The sequence below is a fragment of the Oncorhynchus tshawytscha genome, unplaced genomic scaffold, assembly GCF_018296145.1.
Source record: "Oncorhynchus tshawytscha isolate Ot180627B unplaced genomic scaffold, Otsh_v2.0 Un_contig_8142_pilon_pilon, whole genome shotgun sequence".
Classification (NCBI taxonomy): domain Eukaryota; kingdom Metazoa; phylum Chordata; class Actinopteri; order Salmoniformes; family Salmonidae; genus Oncorhynchus; species Oncorhynchus tshawytscha.
Genome location: NW_024609817.1, coordinates 620,283 through 644,645, shown reverse-complemented (window position 1 = coordinate 644,645; position 24,363 = coordinate 620,283). Strand labels below are relative to the sequence as shown.

The 24,363-nt window shown below is 42.1% G+C and overlaps 1 protein-coding gene across 1 annotated transcript in view; it reads right to left on the bottom strand.

Moving 5' to 3' along the window:
* The window catches only part of adamtsl3 (ADAMTS-like 3), a gene marked incomplete at its 3' end in the record, with an annotated part of 209,578 nt that extends 188,688 nt beyond the window's left edge, over nucleotides 1-20,890 (bottom strand). Inside the window, 2 exon segments of the mRNA XM_042318865.1 lie at nucleotides 19,548-19,663; nucleotides 20,561-20,890. Coding sequence (XP_042174799.1) covers nucleotides 19,548-19,616 — 69 coding nt within the window.
* Between the last annotated feature and the right edge of the window lie 3,473 nt (nucleotides 20,891-24,363).

The window sequence follows — 24,363 nt, the reverse complement described above, 5'->3', positions numbered from 1 at the left end:
TGAAATAATCTGTCTGTAAACAATTGTTGGAAAAATTACTTGTGTCATGCACACAGTAGATGTCCTAACCGACTTGCCTAAACTACCAACATTTGTGGAGTGGTTGAAAAACTAGTTTTAATGACTCCAACCTAAGTGTATGTAAACTTCCGACTTCAACTGTACAATTTTGAAGCTTTGAGGGGTTTTTTTTATGTAAAAATTAAATTAAATTTAAAAATCTCCATGGAGAAATCTGGTCAAAATTTAAGTCACCTATTATGATATAATGCCAGTGCACAGTTGATGCATTTTCAATGCCATCAAATTACTTGAAAAATATATAATGGAGACACGGTCTTCATAAAAGGATACTGTTTTAATATTATTTATTATTATTATTATTAAATGTAACCTTTATTTAACTTGGCAAGTCAGTTAAAAACAAATTCTTATTTTGCAATGACGGCCAACCCTGGACAAACCCTCCCCCAACCCGAATATGAGCTGGGTTGGAATGTATATAAGGTGTTTTAGGCACTTTCGGAATGAATGGGGCCCTATGACATTAATCTGACTACATAAAATATGACTGTTTACTATCTCGGTAGGGGAACTAAATATCCCAAAACCTTTTGGAGTATCATCTACAGTCAAGTGAGGGGGAAAAGTAATGTTAAAGTGGCAGTCTGCAATTAAAAAACTAACACACCAGCCACCCCACCACTTGTGGTGAGAGAGAGACAGAGAGAGAGCAGGTGTGATAGAGAGGGAAAGTCAAGTCTGATCTCATTGTGTAAAAGTCTATTTTCACCCTCAGAGGCAGTAGAGTAGGAACAATAACATCTCTATTCATACAAAACACACACACATATACAAACACACACACACACTAATCTGTTCAGCTCCAGCACACCACTGGTGATCCCAGTCACAGGGTCACCCCCCAACAAATGTTTTACCATGAATGGTCCTTTCTTCACAGGACAATATCTTGATTTAACCTGTACTGACACACACACACACCCGCACACTCTGATTCCATGATACCCATGAATGGTCATTTCTTCGTAGGACAATATCTTGATTTAACCTGTACTGACACACACACACACACACACACACACACACACTCTCTGATTCCACGATACCCATGAATGGTCATTTTTGAAGATCTAAATAGAATGTGTTTTTGAAACATCAGATACAGAGAGAGAGAGTGTGTGTGTGTGTGTGTGTGTGTGTGTGTGTGTGTGTGTGTGTGTGTGTCAGTGCGTGAGTGTGTGTGTGTATCTGATGTTTCAAAAACACATTCTATTTAGATCTTCAAAAATGACCATTCATGGGTATCGTGGAATCAGAGTGTGTGTGTGTGTGTGCGTGTGTGTGTGTCAGTGCGTGAGTGTGTGTGTGTGTGTGTGTGTGTAGTGCAGTGCGTGAGTGTGTGTATGTGTGTGTCAGTGCGTGAGTGTGTGTGTGTGTGTGCGTGAGTGTGTGTGTGTGTGTGTGTGTGTGTGTCAGTGCGTGTGTGTGTGTGTGTCAGTGTGTGTGTGTATGTGTGTGTGTCAGTGCGTGAGTGTGTGTGTGTGTGTGTCAGTGCGTGAGTGTGTGTGTATGTGTCAGTGCGTGAGTGTGTGTATGTGTGTGTAAGTGCGTGTGTGTGTGTGTGTGTGTGCGTGAGTGTGTGTGTGTGTGTGTGTGTGTGTCAGTGCGTGTGTGTGTGTGTGTGTGTGTATGTGTGTGTGTCAGTGCGTGAGTGTGTGTGTGTGTGTCAGTGCGTGAGTGTGTGTGTATGTGTATCAGTGCGTGTGTGTGTGTATACACAGCCAAATAATCACAGCTTTCTTCCTGGGACAATTAAGACACACATCACGACATGGGGCAATTGACAAAAATCCAATTCCCCTAGAAAGAACACTTGAAAGGGTACTACTAAGGGTACTGAAGGGCTGGCTGGACCCAAAAGAAAATCCCACAACAGAAGCATAGATTCCAACGAGGCCCGACTTGGCCCAATTGGGACCACTTTGGACCCCTTTGGCCTAGCTTGGCATTATGGATGGACCGTCTTATCTACTTCGCTGTTCAGAGAGGGTAAGGTTTAGAGGGAGTACACACACAGTATTAATAACAGTGCTGTTAAGAGTTCAAAGCGTTCCAATTATATCCAGTTGCTTATCAGAACGAAGTTGAAAGCTAAACTAAAGCCGCCCCCTGAGTTTAAGAAAATGTAAAGAGCCCCTCTTGGAAGAAACCATTATTTAGAGGTGTTGACCTCTTCAAAGTCATATCTATCTCCCCCCACCTGAAATACTTTGGTTTCAACTGGTTTCAATGGAAATTGTTGCTGCCCAGAAGGCTTCTTCAAGGGAAACACTGCCCCTTGACTATGAAGCATAAGTCTCTGAAGCTGCCATGTAGACAGTCTATGAGTAATTCTGACTGTGGGAAACTCTGGGAGAAACTTTGGAAGAGGGAAGGCATTCAGTTCATTAAACAATTTGCTACTTCCATGACGGTTTGTTGGGTGTAGCAGGGTGTGACCATATGAGTGTCACCATTTGGAATTGAAAAACTTGTGCAGCAGCTGCAGTACACACGGACCCAGGCACGTGCACAGACAGGGCTCTACCTGTGCAGAGCACATGACCCTTTGCCCTTCCTGTCTCCAAAGTGCCCTTTTTGTGGTGTTAGGACTTTTTTGTATAGCTCTTTTTTATTGTTGTTCGGAACCCACTGCCCGCAAGTCATTGTCAAGTTTGATACAGATACCAGTTTGGACTAAAGGCCTCAGGCGAGAGTGATATCATGAGGCATCCCATCCAACCCTATGACAATCGGATTATAAAGGTTTGAGGGACATGTGTCGATCAGATGAGGGGGAAACTCATTGGGAAAAAAATATTAAGAATGACCATAAATAATTAGGGCTGTCAGAGTTAATCACATAACTTAAATTAACTTCTTGTAATTTCTGTGCATCATTTTTTTTAACGCGATAACTTGCATTGTCTGAAAGCACTCAAAATACACTGAAAACATCCCAAATACATAATATATACAGCTTAAAACCAACAAAGCAATCTAAAAACAAGTTGACATTGAGGTTAACGAAAGTGTGCTTTGTCAATTGACCTAATGTTGCTAACCATCACTTTAGAAAAATCAGGACGTCAATATTCTTTTAATGCTTTTTTGTAAGAAAATCTTAAATTACAGCTTAATTCGAGCAAATTAAGAATTTGAACATTGCAAATCCTGCGATTAACTCTATTTTTTATTTATTTTACATCCCTATAATATATATTTATATATATATATGTAGTTTTTTGTTGTTGACTTTGATCAATTTAAATAAAAACTATTATTAAAATGTTTGCTTTCTGTAATGACGCCCTACGCTGTGCTCCTCCCAAATGTGTGTTCTGTGCTGATTGTTAGTTGTGGGAATAATAAAGTTCTATTCTATTCTACATGATGATACTTCTTTAAAATGTTCATTTAGAAGTTTTAAAGTGGCAATATATAACTTTTTGGGAACACCAACCAAATTCACATAGAAATTGAGTTATAGGTCTATCATTCTACTTAAAAGCAAGTCTAAGAAGCGGTAGATATGTTCTACGTGTGCCATTTCCATGCTTCCCATTTTGTTTTGGCATTTTTTACTTTCTGTTTTGTACACCAGCTTCAAGCAGCTGAATTAACAATATTTTTGGTTATTGAAAATATACTTCACAGCAGTTTAGATGGTGCAATGATTATCTACAGTATACTTTGTTATTTTGTCACATAAACTGAAGTGCAACTGTAACTTTAAATCATTGATTTAATCATTCTGGAGATTGCATACGTGGCCGAATCGGTGAAATCGGTGGGGGGGAGAGGGGGGTAGAGTGAGATAAATCAGATAGACAGTGACAGAGAGGAGAGAGAAACAGATTCCAACCAGCTGATTGGCAGAGAACCCAGAGTGGAAATGGAGCCAGTGTGTTTGCAGCTGAGAGGAGACTGAATGGACACACTGTCCATGTGAATGAAAGAGTCTTTCACACAAGCCTGTGACTTGCTCCTCACACACACACCTCACATACACACCACACACACCACACACACACACACACATTGGCCCATGCAGGCCACAGGGTTGGCCATAGCGCAGTCCTCAGTAGAGGTTCAGCTGTGGGGTGAAGAGGTGACTGGTGCCTGAGGTGTGAGGACAGAAAGTGATCTTTTCACTCTTCAGCTTTGGCTCAAATACCAGGGCTGCTGACATTGAACCTGCATTAGAGAGAAGATGAGGGAGCAGGCAGAGCAGAGCAGCCTAGTTTGGTACCATACTAGATGTGCTGTAATAACTCTTCTATAGCAGAGACCTGCAAGTAGGGTTGCAAAGGGTTGGAAACTTTCCGGGAAATGTTAGGACATTTTCTGGAAATGTTCCTCAAAATATTGCTTAGAACAGGGATACACAAGGCAATTCTAGGTCTTGTGGCATATTTTGGTTAAACTATCCCAAATTCAATGGAATTTACAACCCTCTGCATGCACAGTGCATTCTTCCATCACATGCACAGTGCATTCTTCCATCACATGTGCAGTACACTCTTCCATCACATGTACAGCTTATTCTCAAAATCTTGCACACTAATGAGATGCTATTGAACCCACACTACTACACTGTCTAAGCAAAGGACTACATGCTTTCTGGTAAGTTTTGATTACAATACTGGGTGGGGTGAATATATTTTATATGACATGATTTTTTGTTATCTAGTAAATAGTAGCCTACAGCAAAGTGTGTTTAAATTATTTCTAACTTGTTAACAATTTCTGCTAGTTAGTTTTTGCTACCATGTGGATTTTAACTTGCTTGAGCCTGCTAACTGATGAGTGTTAATTCAGCTGTTTCCATACATGTTTAATTTTAAAACATTTATCTTATAAAGAAAGTTGTTAAATCTATCTGCTTAACTATTTATCTGTACATGGAATTTTTACTTATTTTTTTCTTCTTCTAATCTTCACAGGAAAATGCCACGGGCACTATCTGATGTGTGGAGACATTTCACTGCAGCTAATGTAGAAGGAAAAGCTGTGTACATTTGCAAATACTGTGGCAAATGTATTTATTTATTTTATTTCACCTTTATTTAACCAGGTAGGCAAGTTGAGAACAAGTTCTCATTTACAATTGCGACCTGGCCAAGATAAAGCAAAGCAGTTCGACAGATACAACGACACAGAGTTACACATGGAGTAAAACAAACATACAGTCAATAATACAGTATAAACAAGTCTATATACAATGTGAGCAAATGAGGTGAGAAGGGAGGTAAAGGCAAAAAAGGCCATGGTGGCAAAGTAAATACAATATTTCAAGTAAAACACTGGAATGGTAGTTTTGCAATGGAAGAATGTGCAAAGTAGAAATAAAAATAATGGGGTGCAAAGGAGCAAAATAAATTAATTAATTAAATACAGTTGGGAAAGAGGTAGTTGTTTGGGCTAAATTATAGGTGGGCTATGTACAGGTGCAGTATTCTGTGAGCTGCTATGACAGTTGGTGCTTAAAGCTAGTGAGGGAGATAAGTGTTTCCAGTTTCAGAGATTTTTGTAGTTCGTTCCAGTCATTGGCAGCAGAGAACTGGAAGGAGAGGCGGCCAAAGAAAGAATTGGTTTTGGGGGTGACTAGAGAGATATACCTGCTGGAGCGTGTGCTACAGGTGGGAGATGCTATGGTGACCAGCGAGCTGAGATAAGGGGGGACTTTACCTAGCAGGGTTTTGTAGATGACATGGAGCCAGTGGGTTTGGCGACGAGTATGAAGCGAGGGCCAGCCAACGAGAGCGTACAGGTCGCAATGGTGGGTAGTATATGGGGCTTTGGTGACAAAATGGATTGCACTGTGATAGACTGCATCCAATTTGTTGAGTAGGGTATTGGAGGCTATTTTGTAAATGACATCGCCAAAGTCGAGGATTGGTAGGATGGTCAGTTTTACAAGGGTATGTTTGGCAGCATGAGTGAAGGATGCTTTGTTGCGAAATAGGAAGCCAATTCTAGATTTAACTTTGGATTGGAGATGTTTGATATGGGTCTGGAAGGAGAGTTTACAGTCTAACCAGACACCTAAGTATTTGTAGTTGTCCATGTATTCTAAGTCAGAGCCGTCCAGAGTAGTGATGTTGGACAAGCGGGTAGGTGCAGGTAGCGATCAGTTGAAGAGCATGCATTTAGTTTTACTTGTATTTAAGAGCAATTGGAGGCCATGGAGGGAGAGTTGTATGGCATTGAAGCTTGCCTGGAGGGTTGTTAACACAGTGTCCAAAGAAGGGCCAGAAGTATACAGAATGGTGTCGTCTGCGTAGAGGTGGATCAGAGACTCACCAGCAGCAAGAGCGACCTCATTGATATATACAGAGATGGCCGCCTCGCTTCGCGTTCCTAGGAAACTATGGAGTGTTTTGTTTTTTTACGTGTTATTTCTTACATTAGTACCCCAGGTCATCTTAGGTTTCATTACATACAGTCGAGAAGAACTACTGAATATAAGATCAGCGTCAACTCACCATTCACAAGCATTTTGCTACACTCGCATTAACATCTGCTAACCATGTGTATGTGCCAAATAAAATTTGATTTGATTTTGATTTGATTTGAGAAGAGAGTCGGTCCAAGAATTGAACCCTGTGGCACCCCCATAGAGACTGCCAGAGGTCCGGACAGCAGGCCCTCCGATTTGACACGCTGAACTCTATCAGAGAAGTAGTTGGTGAACCAGGCGAGGCAATCATTTGAGAAACCAAGGCTGTCGAGTCTGCCGATGAGGATGTGGTGATTGACAGAGTCGAAAGCCTTGGCCAGATCAATGAATACGGCTGCACAGTAATGTTTCTTATCGATGGCATCGAGATATCGAGATATCGAGATATCGAGATATCGTTTAGGACCTTGAGCGTGGCTGAGGTGCACCCATGACCAGCTCTGAAACCAGATTGCATAGCAGAAAAGGTATGGTGAGATTCGAAATGGTCGGTAATCTGTTTGTTGACTTGGCTTTCGAAGACCTTAGAAAGGCATGGTAGGATAGATATAGGTCTGTAGCAGTTTGGGTCAAGAGTGTGTCCCCCCCTTTGAAGAGGGGGATGACCGCAACTGCTTTCCAATCTTTGGGAATCTCAGACGACACGAAAGAGAGGTTGAACAGGCTAGTAATAGGGGTGGCAACAATTTCGGCAGATAATTTTAGAAAGAAAGGGTCCAGATTGTCTAGCCCTGTTGATTTGTAGGGGTCCAGATTTTGCAGCTCTTTCAGAACATCAGCTGAACGAATTTGGGAGAAGGAGAAATGGGGAAGGCTTGGGCAAGTTGCTGTTGGGGGTGCAGTGCTGTTGACCGGGGTAGGAGTAGCCAGGTGGAAAGCATGGCCAGCCGTAGAAAAATGCTTATTGAAATTCTCAATTATGGTGGATTTATCAGTGGTGACAGTGTTTCCTATCTTCAGTGCAGTGGGCAGCTGGGAGGAGGTGTTCTTATTCTCCATGGACTTTACAGTGTCCCAGAACTTTTTTGAGTTAGTGTTTCAGGAAGCAAATTTCTGCTTGAAAAAGCTAGCCTTGGCTTTTCTAACTGCCTGTGTATAATGGTTTCTAGCTTCCCTGAACAGCTGCATATCACAGGGGCTGTTCGATGCTAATGCAGAACGCCATAGGATGTTTTTGTGTTGGTTAAGGCCAGTCAGGTCTGGGGAGAACCAAGGGCTATATCTGTTCCTGGTTCTAAATTTCCTGAATGGGGCATGTTTATTTAAGATGGTTAGGAAGGCAGTTTTAAAAAATATCCAGGCATCCTCTATTTCAATAAACAGGCAGAGAGGGAGTTAGCTAATCTGCTATGAACTTCTACACCTCCTCACCCACTGATCCATACACAAGCCCTACAAACAGTATGTGAGAACCACTACCTCTGCCTCGCCTCGTATCCCTTCACTATGTGTCTTTTATTAGGGAACATTAGTTTGCTATCCTCCAGAGTTCATAGTTCTTTGCTGAGTCCCAGATGTCACTCTATTCCCTATATAGGGCACTACATTTGACCAGGGCCCACAGGCAGCTGGTGTGTTAGCTGTTCCACCACAAGATGTAAAAGCAATCTGTGTCCCACATGGCACCCCAAATGGCATTTTCCATGCATGCAACATTTTTGCACTTTTCGTGACTTGACCTAAATTGCATACTCTATGAATATGAAGGAGGGGGGGAATTCTTATGACATTGCCAGTAGTAAGGTTTGAGTTTCATTATCAAAAAGACAAGTGCTGTAGCTTTTAAATGATATGTCCCTTTCTATTTACTGACTGAAATGAACAGAGTGGGTACCACAGGTGTACTGTACATCGTCCAAAACAACCACTCACAGTTTAACAGGCTACCCCGCTTACCCCTTAAATGTAGGAGGACACATATGCAAATAATCAGAATAATCAGGTGTGATTGTGATGTCATGCTGTGGGTCAAAAATTCCCTCCCCTCTGAACAGGCTAAAATTCCAGGTGTTTTTCTTTTTAAAGCTCTTACACTAAAAGTGCATTGTCATAATTTTCATGTGTGGAAATATCATTAAAAAACAGGAGAATTGACTGCACTGTCCCTTTAATAACACCCACACGTGAAAATGATTTTGTTCCTTGGCCGGGAAAGAGTTTTGCTAAATGGATGGCTGAAACACACACACGTACGTACACATGCACGCACATACACACATGCACACACGCAGGCACACATACAGCTGTGAGAGAGAGTCAGCCGGGGCTGGAGTAATATCAATAATAAACCACAGAAAGGAAATCCACCAGCAAGACTCGTCTTGATAACGACATTCCGAGACGTAATGAATCCACTACCGAAAAATAAACAGGAGCCAAACTGTGAATAAACAAGGACAACGGCGATAACACAAAACACGCTAAGACACGCTAGGCTAGCCGCCGTCACTGGCCCAGCCACATGGTCAAAATTACATTACTCCAGATTGTACTCCAGATTGCACTTACTATTATCATCCTGCGCCAGGGTTTTGGGTTTCCCCTTTGAACAGAGCTGTGAAATCCATGCTAATGATTGACACTGAGAGACTGGCTAGCGACGACGCTAGCGCTAATGCTATCGCCTGCAAGGATCTAATGGAGTCCAATTTGTGAAGGACTGGTGCCTGTGGCTGCCAGGGCAATTTGCATGGCAGAATCAAAGATGGATAGCATCCAAGGGCCTCAAAATTGGGTTATAGGGGCCCCTGTAGAAGATTGACAACATGCTAACACTGAATTGTGGTGTTAGGGGCCTCAGCACAAGATTGACAACACACTCCAAGCTTGCACAGTAACACACAAATACACTGTAGACTAACACACACACTTGTGGTGAATCAACAACACTACACCCAAACACACCCACTACACCAAGTGTACCCCTACTATAAAGAGTAGGTCTTATGGCCCCAGTGCAATACCATGAACCCATGGTAGAATCCACCCAAACCAAGATAAGAGTCACAACAGAGTCAGCTAACAGCACACGTGATGTTTCTGTGAACTGATAAATCTCCTCATCAGTGAGTTTCCTCCCATGTTAAGAGGAAAAGAGGTAGAGAGGAAGGGAGAGGTTGACATGTTGAGAGAAAAAGTGGGAGGGACGGAGGGATGGAGAGGTTGACATGTTGAGAGAAAAAGTGGGAGGGACGGAGGGATGGAGAGAATGACATGTTGAGAGAAAAAGTGGGAGGGACGGAGGGATGGAGAGAATGACATGTTGAGAGAAAAAGAGGGAGGGAGGGGAGGGAGGGAGGGAGGAAGGGGTTGACATATTGAGAGAAAGAGAGGGAGGGGTTGATATAGGGAGATTCACGCTGGGACTGCTTTGAAAACCTGCATTAATGGATAATAACAAGTTAACATACTATTCCCTCTATAACCCACACAGAGACCATCTCCCTCAGGGATTTCCATGGTTTTTATTGTGAAAGCCATTTCTCCTTTGTGCCTTTATCACAGTATAGAGTGACATCAAATCTACCCCTGACCACTTCCTCTTCCTGTTGACCTCCCAGGTGACTTCCTGTCATCACTCAGTCTGTTGTTTGTAACAGACAGCTGTTCAAACACAATGTTGTTACTGTGTGCCCCCTTAACCCCTCTGTATCCAAACAGGAGCCATGGGAACACCACTCCCACCCCACCCTCCTCTGCCTACAGGGCAGCTACACTCTTTAGCACACATATTGTGTATCCTTTACTGGATTGCAATGAAAATCTCTGTGGTGCGACAACGTGGATACCTGCTCACCAGAAAGTAGTCTTTGGAGAAAACGCGTGAGCAGTGCTAATACCCTCTGAGTGTTTTGAGTCTCCCTCCACTACAGAGAGAAGGTGTTGATGTTAGGAAGGCTCCAAGAAGTACACCCTATGATTACGTACCTGTTACCCCAACACCATCGTCAGAGGGAGATAACAGCCATGTGCCCGTCTATTAGAGGTCGACCGCTTATGATTTTTCAACGCCGATACTGATACCGATTATTGGAGGACCAAAAAAAGCTGAAACCAATTAATCGGACGATTTTTAAAATGTATTTGTAATAATGACAATTACAACAATACTGAATGAACACTTATTCAATTGAATAAAATCAATTTAGCCTCAAATAAATAATGAAACATATTCAATTTGGTTTAAATAATGCAAAAACAAAGTGTTGGAGAAGAAAGTAAAAGTGCAATATGTGCCATGTAAGAAAGCTACCGTTTAAGTTCCTTGCTCAGAACATGAGAACATATGAAAGCTGGTGGTTCCTGTTAACATGAGTTTTCAATATTCCCAGGTAAGAAGTTTTAGGTTGTAGTTATTATAGGAATTATAGGACCATTTCTCTCTATACGATTTGTATTTCATATACCTTTGACTATTGGATGTTCTTATAGGCACTTTAGTATTGCCAGTGTAACAGTATAGCTTCCATCCCTCTCCTCGCCACTACCTGGGCTCGAAACAGGAACACATTGACAACAGCCACCCTCGAAGCAGCGTTACCCATGCAGAGCAAGGGGAACAACTACTCCAAGTCTCAGAGCAAGTGATGTTTGAAATGCTATTAGCGCACACCCCATTAACTAGCTAGCCATTTCACATCGATTACACCAGCCTCATCATCTCGGGAGTTGATAGGCTTGAAGTAATAAACAGCGCAATGCTTGAAGCACGGCGAAGAGCTGCTGGCAAAACGCACTAAAGTGCTGTTTGAATGAATGCTAACGAGCCTGCTGGTGCCTACCACCACTCAGTCAGACTGCTCTATCAAATCATAGACTTAATTATAACATAATAACATACAGAAATACGAGCCTTAGGTCATTAATATGGTCAAATCCGGAAACTATTATCTCGAAAACAAAACATTTATTCTTTCAGTGAAATACGGAACCGTTCCGTATTTTATCTAACGGATGGCATCTCTAAGTCTAAATATTGCTGTTACATTGCACAACCTTCAATGTTATGTCATAATTACGTAAAATTCTGGCAAATTAGTACGCAATGAGCCAGGCGGCCCAAACTGTTGCATATACCCTGACTCTGCATGCAATGAACGCAAGAGAAGTGACACAATTTCACCTGGTTAATATTGCCTGCTAACCTGGATTTCTTTTAGCTAAATATGCAGGTTTAGAAAGATATACTTCTGTGTATTGATTTTAAGAAAGGCATTGATGTTTATGGTTAGATACACGTTGGAGCAACGACAGTCCTTTTTTGCGAATGCACACCGCATCGATTATATGCAATGCAGGACACGCTAGATAAACTAGTAATACCATCAACCATGTGTAGTTATAACTAGTGATTATGATTGATTAAGTTTAATGCTAGCTAGCAACTTACCTTGGCTTCTTACTGCATTCACGTAACAGGCGGGATCCTCGTGAGGCAGGTGGTTAGAGCGTTGGACTAGTTAACCGTAAGGTTGCAAGATTGAATCCCCGAGCTGACAAGGTAAAAATCTGTCGTTCTGCCCCTGAACAAGGCAGTTAACCCACTGTTCCTAGGCAGTCATTGAAAATAAGAATGTGTTCTTAACTGACTTGCCTAGTTAAATAAAGATGAAATAAAGATGTAAAAAATAAAAATAAAAATGTAATCTGCAAAATCTGCGTCCAAAAACACCAATCGGCCCTAATTAATCGGCCATTCCGATTAATCGGTCGACCTCTACCATCTATTCTTCTATTCCTGAGTCTATACACACACACACACACACACAGACACACAGACACACACACACACACACACACACACACACACAGTCTTCTCACTATTTTCTGTTGCCAATGAACACAACAACAAAGTGTTGACCTGTTGACCTGAGCTAAATCTGTCAAAATGGATGCCTGACTAACAGCGCAATACCAGTAGTGAACTTTTGTACTCAGTAACCTCTGGAGTCTGAGGCAGAGAGAGAGAAAGAGGGGGAGGGAGAGAGAGAGAGATACAGGAAAGACAAAGACAGAGACAGGAAAGAGAGTACAGAGAGCGAGAAAGGGGGGATAGGGAGAAAGAGGGGAAGGGAGAGATACAGGAAAGACAAAGACAGAGACAGGAAAGAGGTTACAGAGAGAGAGAAAGAGGGGATAGAGAGATAGAGACAGAGAGAAAGAGTGACACTGAAAGAAGGAGAGAGAGATCGAGAGAGAGATCAAGAGAAAGAGAGAAATTGAAGAGGAGGAAAGCAGAGCTCTAAGTCTTACAGCACCTCTAGAAAACCACGGCAACAATAAAAGCCAATCAAGCGTGAGTCTAATCCCACATCTGCTTGTCATAATCCAGGCGGACACCCAGCCAAGCATGGACCTACTAACTACAGCCCCCATAACTCCCCACCCTTCCCTAACTACAGCCCCCATAACCCTCCACCCTACTAATCCTCATTTGACCTGACTGACTGGCTATCTGGCTGGCTGGCTGGCTGGCTGACTCTACTGTCCAATGCCCAAAACATTCCACCACCAAGTTTAATCTTTCCCTCACGCTTCAACAGAAAAACACTTTCAGTGGACATTCTCTATTGAGTTTACATTAAAGTACAGGTCAGGAGTAGATTACAGCGGGCCACACAGAGATTCAGAGATTTTGTATCAGTCACGAATTCCGTAAAAAATGGAGACTAACATTGAGCCCAAGACGGTATGGGGCTCATACGTTGACCGGCAACAGACCATCTTTAATTAGTCTGTTTTTTGTGTGTTTTTTTAAAGAAAAAAGTTTAAATGAGTTAAACTTTTGAAGGATAAATAGATGCCTTCTTCAATTACTGCAGTGGGCTAAATCAGGCCCACACAGAGAGATTATTTGTAGTGTTAAGCAAATCTACTTTGAAACAAAAGTATACACCTCACACACATGGTTATGGACTAATAAAAAATAAAAATAAAAATGTACCATGTCAGATTTGGTTGAAATGTATAACATCCCAATATTACACTTTATATAGATCACAGAAGACTGAAATATAACAAAACTGTTTGACATTGACACACCAGATGTCGTAAAAAAAAGTATCTTCAATAATTATGAAATTATGAAAAAGTAATAACATTCCACCCATGAGGCCAAAGAGGGCGCTTTTGGTCATTGACTGCAGGAAAGGGCTACTCTGGGTCCGGGAAAACAGCGTTTAGGGGAGAAAGAGAAGTGTTTTGAGGTCTAACTCACAAATCACTGCAGCATTCTGGAGGCCGGTGCTCTGACTGAGCAAGCTGTGTCCCTTGCTCCTGTCAGCAGCAGTATTTACAGCGACACGTGATCACAAATGTGGTGAAATCAGCACTTTTAAGAGACTTTAAGGAGTTTAGCACGTCGTTTTATGCAGTTAACTCATTACTGGGGCGATATGCAGCTAAGAGAGAGGCACAGTTGGAGTGTGTGTGTGTGTGAGAGATAAAGTGGGGGAATGGACAACTGATATATTATGGAGACATGAACTCAACAGAATTACAAATAAACCTGGACATGCTATCTGCTAAAGCACTCAGCTGATATAATGTGTTCCCCTCCATCTGTTCCCTAGGAGTCTCTCTCTCTCTCACACACACACACACACACACACACACACACACACACACACACACACACACACACACACACACACACACACACACACACACACACACACACACACACACACACACACACACACACACACACACACACACACACACACACACACACAGGGCCTGTGTGAGCCTCTGTTCCACTGGTCACAGAGGGAGGCTAAGCCACAGGTGTGGCCGGTGAAAGACCCCTGGCAGCTGTGTAAGAGAGAAGGAGAGAGAGGGAAAGCCTACCTGAGTGCACGTGCCTGCCTATGTGAGTATGCATCCGTGTGTGTGAGAGCAGTCATGTGTACATATGTATCTATCCATATTATTATTTTTTATTTAACCTTTAGGGACAATATATTGAGACCTGGGTCTCTTTTGCAAATGCGCCCCGTATTTACAACAACACATTACACCCAAACTATACACATTCACAATAAGTCCCCAATTCACAATAAGACCCCAATCAGAACGGCACCAGAACATCAAGATTAAAAGTATTTAGAATTTTGTTCCAGCAATACGGTGCATTAACACTAACAGCAGATTTACCTCGCTCTGTGGAGACCCTAGGAACCTCAACAGTTAACCAATCACAGGTGTCTATACAATCATCTCAGGTGTCTATACTTCAAAAACAAAGTTAGATAAGATGGAAGTTTATGAATTTGGGCCTTGTAAACAAAAAGGGAGTAATGTAGAGACCTACGGGTCTTTAGCGAAGTCCAGCCAACCTTTTGATACAGGATGATACAGTGATGAGTATTAAAACCTTCACCTGTAACAAAACAAAGGGCACTATGGTAGATGATATCCAAAGGTTTAAGTGTAGTAGCAGCTGCATAAACAAGAACAGATAAAAAGGTTGACTGAATGATCTGCTTCCTACTGCTTAGAGAAAGGCACCATCTGTTTCTGTAGAAAAAGACAACTTTAAATCTTAGCTTCTTAACCAGTTCATCTATGTTTTTAAAATGTCAAAGACATAAGTATTTATATGCGGGAACACGTTTGATTGGAGAAACATCTAAAGAGTGAACATGTAGGTCTTCTGAAACATTCTGAGAGAGTTTCAAAACAGTATGTATTTAGTTTTCAAGTTTTAAATCAGCAAGGGATTCCTGCATAGCTCTAAAAGCTGACTGTAGTTTAGACACAGCCAGATACACAGCCAGATCAACAGTCAGATCAACATTCAGATCAACAGTCAGATCAACAGCCAGATCAATAGTCAGATCAACAGTCAGATCAACATTCAGATCAACAGCCAGATCAAACAGCCAGATCAAACAGCCAGATCAACAGTCAGATCAACAGCCAGATCAACAGCCAGATCAACAGCCAGATCAAACAGTCAGATCAACATTCAGATCAACAGCCAGATCAAACAGCCAGATCAAACAGCCAGATCAACAGCCAGATCAACAGTCAGATCAACAGCCAGATCAACAGCCTGATCAACAGCCAGATCAAACAGTCAGATCAACAGTCGGATCAACAGTCGGATCAAGTCGGGCAGTAGCAGACATAATACTATCATCTGCATATAGATGAAGTTCACCATTTTTAACAGACTGACCAATGGTGTGTATATACAGTAAATAGTGAAGAGAGCAGGACCCAAAATCAACCCCTGTGGTACACCTTTACATAATTCAATAAATTCAGACTTAACCGCATCAATCACAACATCCTGAGTTCTGTCACTAAGATAATCCTGAAACCATGAACAGGCGACAGAGCTCAGGCCTATTGAGGAAAACATATAAAATAGCATGATCAACAGTATCAAAAGTGTTTGACGGGTCCACAAACAAAGCAGCACATTTCATTGTAGTGTGTAAAGCATTGACAAGATCATTCACTACTAGAGTGGTTGCTGTAATTAGTGCTCTGTCCAGGCCTGAACCCTGTGAGGTTTACATTCAAAATTAATTTCTCAGACAAAAAAGAGCAAAGTTCTACATTTACCAAGGATTCAATAATCTTAACTAGAAAAGGAAGCCATGAAATGGGGTGATAATAATTAAGATCACTACTATCCCTGCCCTTATGAAGTGGCAGCACAAGAGCTGATTTACATACTTTTGGAATATTTCCTGATAACAATGTTAAATAAAAAATGGGGATTATTGAGCCAACAATGATGGGCGCTGCACACTTAGACCAGGATCCAATTGGTCGGACTCTGTGGATTCCTTGTTTTCTATTGCATCCATGTGTGTGTCTGTGTGTGTCCATGCGTGCAGGTGTGTGTGTGTGTCAGGGCCGTGGTCACTAAGAGGTTAGGCACCAGATTCAGGGTCTAATTGTATGAGCAGATGAGTGAGAGGGCTGGGAACTAGGAGAGAGCCTTAGCAGACACGCCTGTCCTCACGACACTGGTGGCTTTCATTGTTCTGACTTACTACCCACGCAACGGCTCCACGTGTTACACTCACATACAGACAGAAATTAAATGCAGGACTGGACCTATAAGACAGACACATCTTTCAGAAACCAGACAATTACAAGTGCTGTAAAGGGGCCCTACATTAGGCTATTGGGAAAACTGAATCAACACTAGAGAGGAGAGGAGACTCAAAGTTATTCTAATCTCTATGGGTAATTCCCTTTACTCCATACAGACAACATGTAAATACAAATACCAGCATGTTATACAAACAAATCATCAAACAGACTTACAACTCTATTTTGGTCTCCTGTAGAAGCCTAAAGCAGCGTGTCCAACATCACAGTCAACTGGCAGATTCAGGTTTCAGTGTGCTCCAACTGTTTTCAGACACTAGCTTACTACATGTTAACTAGCAAGCCTTGTCTGCATGCCAAATGGTACCCTATTTTATAAAGTGCACTACTTTTGACCAGTGTCCCATTTGGGATGCATCCCTTATCCTAAAAAAAGGCCTCACCACTCAGTGGCAGAGCCCAACAGATCTCTGTTATCACCTGGCCCTCAGCAGCCTGTGTGTGTGTGTGTGTGTGTGTGTGTGTGTGTGTGTGTGTGTGTGTGTGTGTGTGTGTGTGTGTGTGTGTGTGTGTGTGTGTGTGTGTGTGTGTGTGTGTTGTGTGTGTGTGTGTGTGTGTGTGTCTGTTTATGTGTGTGTATTAGACACCACTACAACCCACTACTATAATCACTATATATATATATATATCAACCTTAGGGCTTTAGAGGGTTGATCCTCATAAAGAGAGGTGACATTCAATTCAGCTGGCTCCAAATAGACACATAGCCAGGCTAGACGAACATCCTCCAACTGTCCCATAGCGATGTACTACACACATCTACAATAATATGTAGTACACACATCTACAATAATATGTAGTACACACATCTACAATAATATGTACTACACACATCTACAATAATATGTAGTACACACATCTACAATAATATGTACTACACACATCTATAATAATATGTACTACACACATCTACAATAATATGTAGTACACACATCTACAATAATATGTACTACTACACACATCTACAATAATATGTACTACACACATCTACAATAATATGTAGTATACACATCTATAATAATATGTACTACACACATCTACAATAATATGTACTACACACATCTATAATAATATGTAGTATACACATCTACAATAATATGTACTACACACATCTATAATAATATGTAGTATACACATCTACAATAATATGTAGTATACACATCTACAATAATATGTACTACACACATCTACAATAATATGTACTACACACATCTACAATAATATGTAGTACACACATCTACAATAATATGTAGTACACACATCTATAATAATATGTACTACACACATCTACAATAATATGTACTACACACATCTACAATAATATGTACTACACACATCTACAATAATATGTAGTACACACATCTACAATAATATGTAGTACACACATCTATAATAATATGTACTACACACATCTATAATAATATGTACTACACACATCTACAATAATATGTACTACACACATCTATAATAATAGCCACACACCTGTATAGGCTGAAATAGCCAGGAACAAGAGCTTCGAGATGTGACCATCTGTGTGTCCCAAACGGTACCGTTTTCCCTATATAGTGCACTACTTAGTAGTGTAAACTATATCGTGCACTACTTAGTAGTGTAAACTACATAGGGAACGGAGTGTCATTTGGAAGAGAGGCACACCCCCACATAGTTGACAAGGTGCAGACTATATACTGACAATCAATTTGAAAAAACAAAGAAAGTGAGCCACTCTACGGGTTAATCTGGTCTTTGCTTGATTTCTCACATCCTTGTCTCCTTTTCAAAACGCATTGCAGAAGATCTGACCCACTGGGCAAGAACTGGTTGAATCATTGTTGTTTCTACATCATTTCAACCCAAAATTGCAATGTGATGACATTGAATCAAACTGATTGGATTTGTAAAAAGTCATGAATGTGGGGAATTTCATCATTTTTTCACCCAACTTTTAACCTAAATACACTGAGTGAATTTGAACATTGAATTGACGTTAGTTGACAACTCAACCAAATGTAAATCAAAACTAGACGTTGAACTGACATCTGTGCCCAGAGGGGAGGTTCTCCCCTCAGACCTTCTCCTCCAACATGCTTTGAGAAGGAGGTGAGGACATCAGACTCAAAGAATTAAGGAAATACAACTGAGATGCACCCTTCATCACTCCCAATCATTTATAACAGAACCAATATTCTGGAACCCAGGGCCTTTTTCAGGGTTGAACAAGCATCACACTTTACATTACGTTTTACAACTCCACAGTGGGTGGCCTCCTCGTCCAATTAGAGGGCCCTACCCACAATATCACACTTTACATTACGTTTTACAACTCCACAGTGGGTGGCCTCCTCGTCCAATTAGCGGGCCCTACCCACAATATCACACTTTACATTACGTTTTACAACTCCACAGTGGGTGGCCTCCTCGTCCAATTAGAGGGCCCTACCCACAATATCACACTTTACATTACGTTTTACAACTCCACAGTGGGTGGCCTCCTCGTCCAATTAGCGGGCCCTACCCACAATATCACACTTTACATTACGTTTTACAACTCCACAGTGGGTGGCCTCCTCGTCCAATTAGCGGGCCCTACCCACAATATCACACTTTACATTACGTTTTACAACTCCACAGTGGGTGGCCTCCTCGTCCAATTAGCGGGCCCTACCCACAATTTCGGAAACACTGTGCCATATCAAATTGAATCAAACTGTTATTTAAATGCCACCATGTGAATGGTCAATTACGTTTTACAACTCCACAGTGGGGCCTCCTCGTCAATTAGCGGGCCCTACCCACAATATCACACTTTACATTACGTTTTACAACTCCACAGTGGGTGGCCTCCTCGTCCAATTAGAGGGCCCTACCCACAATATCACACTTTACATACCTGTGCAGTCGAGTAGAGCAGAGAGAGAGCTAGCCCAGTCTCCCAGAGCAGGAACAGGAGTGGTTTCATCTTAGCTCCGCGGTTAAACGTGCTGTTATGTGTTGGTGAGGTGCAGCCTGGGATAGGGAGCACATGTTTCAGTCAGTGTCAAGACAGGGGAGAGAAAGGCAAAAACCCAGAAGGTGCACCGCTCTTCCCATCAAATCAAAATATTATTATGGCCAGTCTAATACTTACACAATACAGTGATGTTGCAAAAACATGTGTGAAAATACAGGAATAGGCGCAGCTGATTGTCACCGATGATAAAGTTAGATTGTATAAATTAGCCTAAATAGAAGGAATCAGATTGAGATTGAATGTATAGCCTATAAAAAATAGAGATATTGGCATATATGCGTCTGTAAACTACTATGAATGACACTAGGTAGGTAGTTTCTTTGGGTATCAGGGTTCAATATTGCATGAATGTGATTATAACGATGTACTGAAAAGCTGTTGGATAACTGACACATGTAACAGCACAACCGCTACATGGATGGAATCCTAGGAGAAGCACTTCCCTCCGCTGGAAATAGCATTGGCCAATTATTGATTTCTAGCTAATTCATTCTACTTGTCAGATAGGCTCCCGCTTTCTCGAAAGTTCATTCTAGACAGTGAAGGATGCTCCCGCAGGGTAGGGGTAGCTCTAATGGCACAGTTCAGCGATGTCTAAGGCTGTATAGCAGGCAGTTCACGTGTCTATAAAACGTATTTAGGATAATAACGATATTGACAACAGCGACAGAGAAGGTCTACCGTGTCAAAAAGATGACGCGGCGCATTTCTAAATGTAAACGGTGTTCTGTAAACATAAAATGCCAGAACAACAACAATATTTAGGCTGAAATAATCAACTTGCACTTGGTTAAACTGATTCTGTGGCGCGATAGAGACCATTCACAGGCACCAAATATTAAACAGACATTTGGACAGAATGACAGTACGATGTAACAGATATATAATGTTACCTTCTTTCGGAAGAATGCGCTGCGCTCATGTACAGATCAACATATCCCACTGATTCCTCAAACCTGATTTCCACCCGGCGCGACACTCCCCGATTTCAGAACCGCAACCAAAACTCGAAGTCAAATATGATGTATCAAATCGATACACAACTAATTCGCACACAACAACTAAATATTCCGTTGTGCTGTGGCCTACTACGGAGTCACAATAAAAGTCTGAATTCTCTCCCTCTTTCTCTCGCTCTAAATGTAGCGCGACTGGGAAGTAGCGATATGGAGCTCAAATAATGACCCGACAAAGTTAGAGCGCTGCGCAGCTGATTGCCGCCCTCGTCCCATCGCCAATATGGATTTGAGAATCGGCTACAGGAGAATAGGGGTACGTGATTATGCCAAATTTGTTCGAGCTTCACGTTTACTCAGTAGATTTCAACATCGTTATCATCATCATCATGATGATCATAATATTCATCTTCGTCACATTAATAATAACTATAATAACAACAATCATCCTCCTCGCCATCATCATCATCATTATCTTAATAATCATCATGGTCATCATACTCATGATTTTCACCATCATCATGATTAACAATCATCATGCAGTCATCATCATCTCATTTATTACAAGGGGCAAACAGTAAAGAATGAAGATAATGGCAATATTATCAGTACACCAGTTTCCAACCGTATGAACTGTAACTAGTTCCATAGGTCTTTTTTCTTGCGTACCCCAGCCACATTTTCATTCTGAAACTAGTATAACGTTTCAAGACCTCCCTAATAAACTTGTGTGCCACTGTCACACTGTGATCTTGGGCCTTTAATCAACCTAGATAGGCAAACTCCAGCACAGTTTTGTCTACATCTGAAATGACACCCTATCTCCTATATAGAACACCACTTTTGACCAGAGCCCTATGAGCCTTGGCTAAAAGTAGTAGCGAATAGGGTGCCATTTTGGACTCATATTATGCTGTTGCTGTCACCGCTGCTCACTCGCCTGGCCCTAATACAGGCACTGTAGAGAAGTGGTGTATTACAGCCATCACTCACCATGCCCTGTGGTGTGCCAGATCAAAGTGGCTATTACAACATGCTGGGGAGGTTCTCCTTTATTATGAGGTGAGGAATAGATGTTGGCAAAGCATAGGGGAGATACAGGGGGAGATAGGGCAGTGAGAGGGGGAGGGAGAGATGAGAGAGTGAGACGAGTGAGGGCAGTGAGAGGGGGGGGAGAGATGAGAGAGTGAGACGAGTGAGGGCAGTGAGAGGGGGGGAGGGAGATGAGAGAGTGAGACGAGTGAGGGCAGTGAGAGGGGGAGGGAGAGATGAGAGAGTGAGACGAGTGAGGGCAGTGAGAGGGGGAGGGAGAGATGAGAGAGTGAGACGAGTGAGGGCAGTGAGAGGGGGAGGGAGAGATGAGAGAGTGAGACGAGTGAGGGCAGTGAGAGGGGAAGGGAGAGATGAGAGTGAGACGAGTGAGGGCAGTGAGAGGGGAAGGGAGAGATGAGAGAGTGAGACGAGTGAGGGCAGTGAGAGGGGAAGGGAGAGATGAGCGAGTGAGGGCAGTGAGAGGGGGGGCAGTGAGAGGGAGAGATGAGAGAGTGAGACGAGTGAGGGCAGTGAGATGGGAGGGAGAGATGAGAGAGTGAGACGAGTGAGGGCAGTGAGAGGGGAAGGGAGAGATGAGCGAGTGAGACGAGTGAGGGCAGTGAGAGGGGGAGGGAGAGATGAGAGAGTGAGACGAGTGAGGGCAGTGAGATGGGAGGGAGAGATGAGAGAGTGAGACGAGTAAGGGCAGTGAGATGGGAGGGAGAGATGAGAGAGTGAGACGAGTGAGGGCAGTGAGAGGGGAAGGGAGAGATGAGCGAGTGAGGGCAGTGAGATGGGAGGGAGACGAGTGAGGGCAGTGAGATGGGAGGGAGAGATGAGAGAGAGGGCTTTGGACATGGATGAAATGGGGTATTACAAACTCACTTCACTTTCAACCAATGATCCTATTGTCTTTGTAACTCTGGCGTGCTTACCTGTAAACTCACAGCTAGGATAGATAGGGGGATGGATGGATGGACAGACAGATGGATCAAATGGATTGGTAGGTGGATGGATGAATGGATGATTCCACCCCCTGCACAACCCAATTGAATGCCTGGGTACAGTACAGGTGCCTCTTTAGTATTGACCCTAGGCATCACAGTCAGGAGGTAGTCAGCTTGCCAGTAATTGAGAGGTCAGGAATGAAGGCTGAGACAGAATTGGGGGCTTTTGATTGAACTAGGACATTACAAACCCTCTGTTCCTATACTGTATTGGGCTTGCCACAGTTTTTGTGGTATGCTTTTCTAGTTTTTGTGTGAGTCATTCTACTAAGATCACAGCCGGTGCAGGGGGACAATCTGAAACATACTTTCTCCTTTACACTCGATTGCTGCAGGGCTATTTTCTGGAGATTTGTCTCCCTCTGCTGTTTGATTAACCAAATGACCCAGAATTTTCCTGTCAAATTATTGTCAAGTGGGACTGTGACTGTTCTCATCCTGTCACAATCTCATAGAAATGATAATGAATGCCTAGGTACTATGTCATTGTTTATTTAGTACCGTGGTGTAAGATGTTCAGCAGTGTTTGGAGCTCGAGGCCAGACACATAGTGGGCACACAGTATGTAATGATCAAACACATTTCACCGATCTCTTGTCCATTATTACAACGACCAACTAATATTGTTTAGAATCGTTATATTGTGCTCGGTATATGATTAGCTGCGCCACAAAGTTACCACATCAAACTCACCCCAACCCTCATGCTCCTACAGAGCACCACCCGAATACCAGACTTTTATTAAACAGGCATGACAGAATGGAAGTGACATAATCAAATAATGAAAAACACAGATACTATAAAAGTAAAAATAGTGATATCAATTCTAATTTGGGTTAGTTTGTGAAATTAGCTAGGTCCATGTTTTCTACAAAAGATAAGAAAAGTTGCCAGATATCATACAATTGAATTGCAGATCATTTTAAGGAATAGTACCTTTTCTCTAGCTTGAGATGACCATGACTTCCTTTATCCAATGGCTGACAGTGGTTAGAGCGTTGGACTAGTAACCGGAAGGTTGCAAGGTCAAATCCACGAGCTGACAAGGTACAAATCTGTCGTTCTGCTTCTGAACAAGGCAGTTAACCCACCGTTCCTAGGCCGTCATTGAAAATAAGAATTTGTTCTTAACTGACTTGCCTAGTTAAATAAAGGTGAAATATAAAAAGATATACCTGTCCAGAGGGGAATCCTGTGGTGCCACTCCCAATAATACAACAAAGCAGTGGCCCATTGGTGCAGTTAAAGATGAGGGAGATTATACCTTTTTTTATGAACATGGCCTTATTTCTATTACAGCATATTGGATGACTGTTATTCATATTCCATTCACCCAGTTCAATGTAACATCGATAGGTTCAGGCGACTACATGATACTGTTATTTTCCCTATAACCATCATGAGGTTGCTACAACCTAGCCTGAATCAAAGTTTACAGGTCCATAGTATTTTGAGTAATCTAGGTGACAGACAGCGACACATTCAATACTGACTTTCACACTCTTGCCTGCATCTAGCTGATCTAGGGTGTAAGCATTAGTCTAACAGTTGCAAACGAGAGTTTCTATTGGACAAATTCAGATATGTTTATCCGGTTTCGTCCTGTTTGCTTCCGTTTAAGAATTGTTTTTCAAAATAATTGGTGCAATGAATACAGCCCTGATTACACGCAAACAAAGTCCACTTTCATAGCAGCCACAT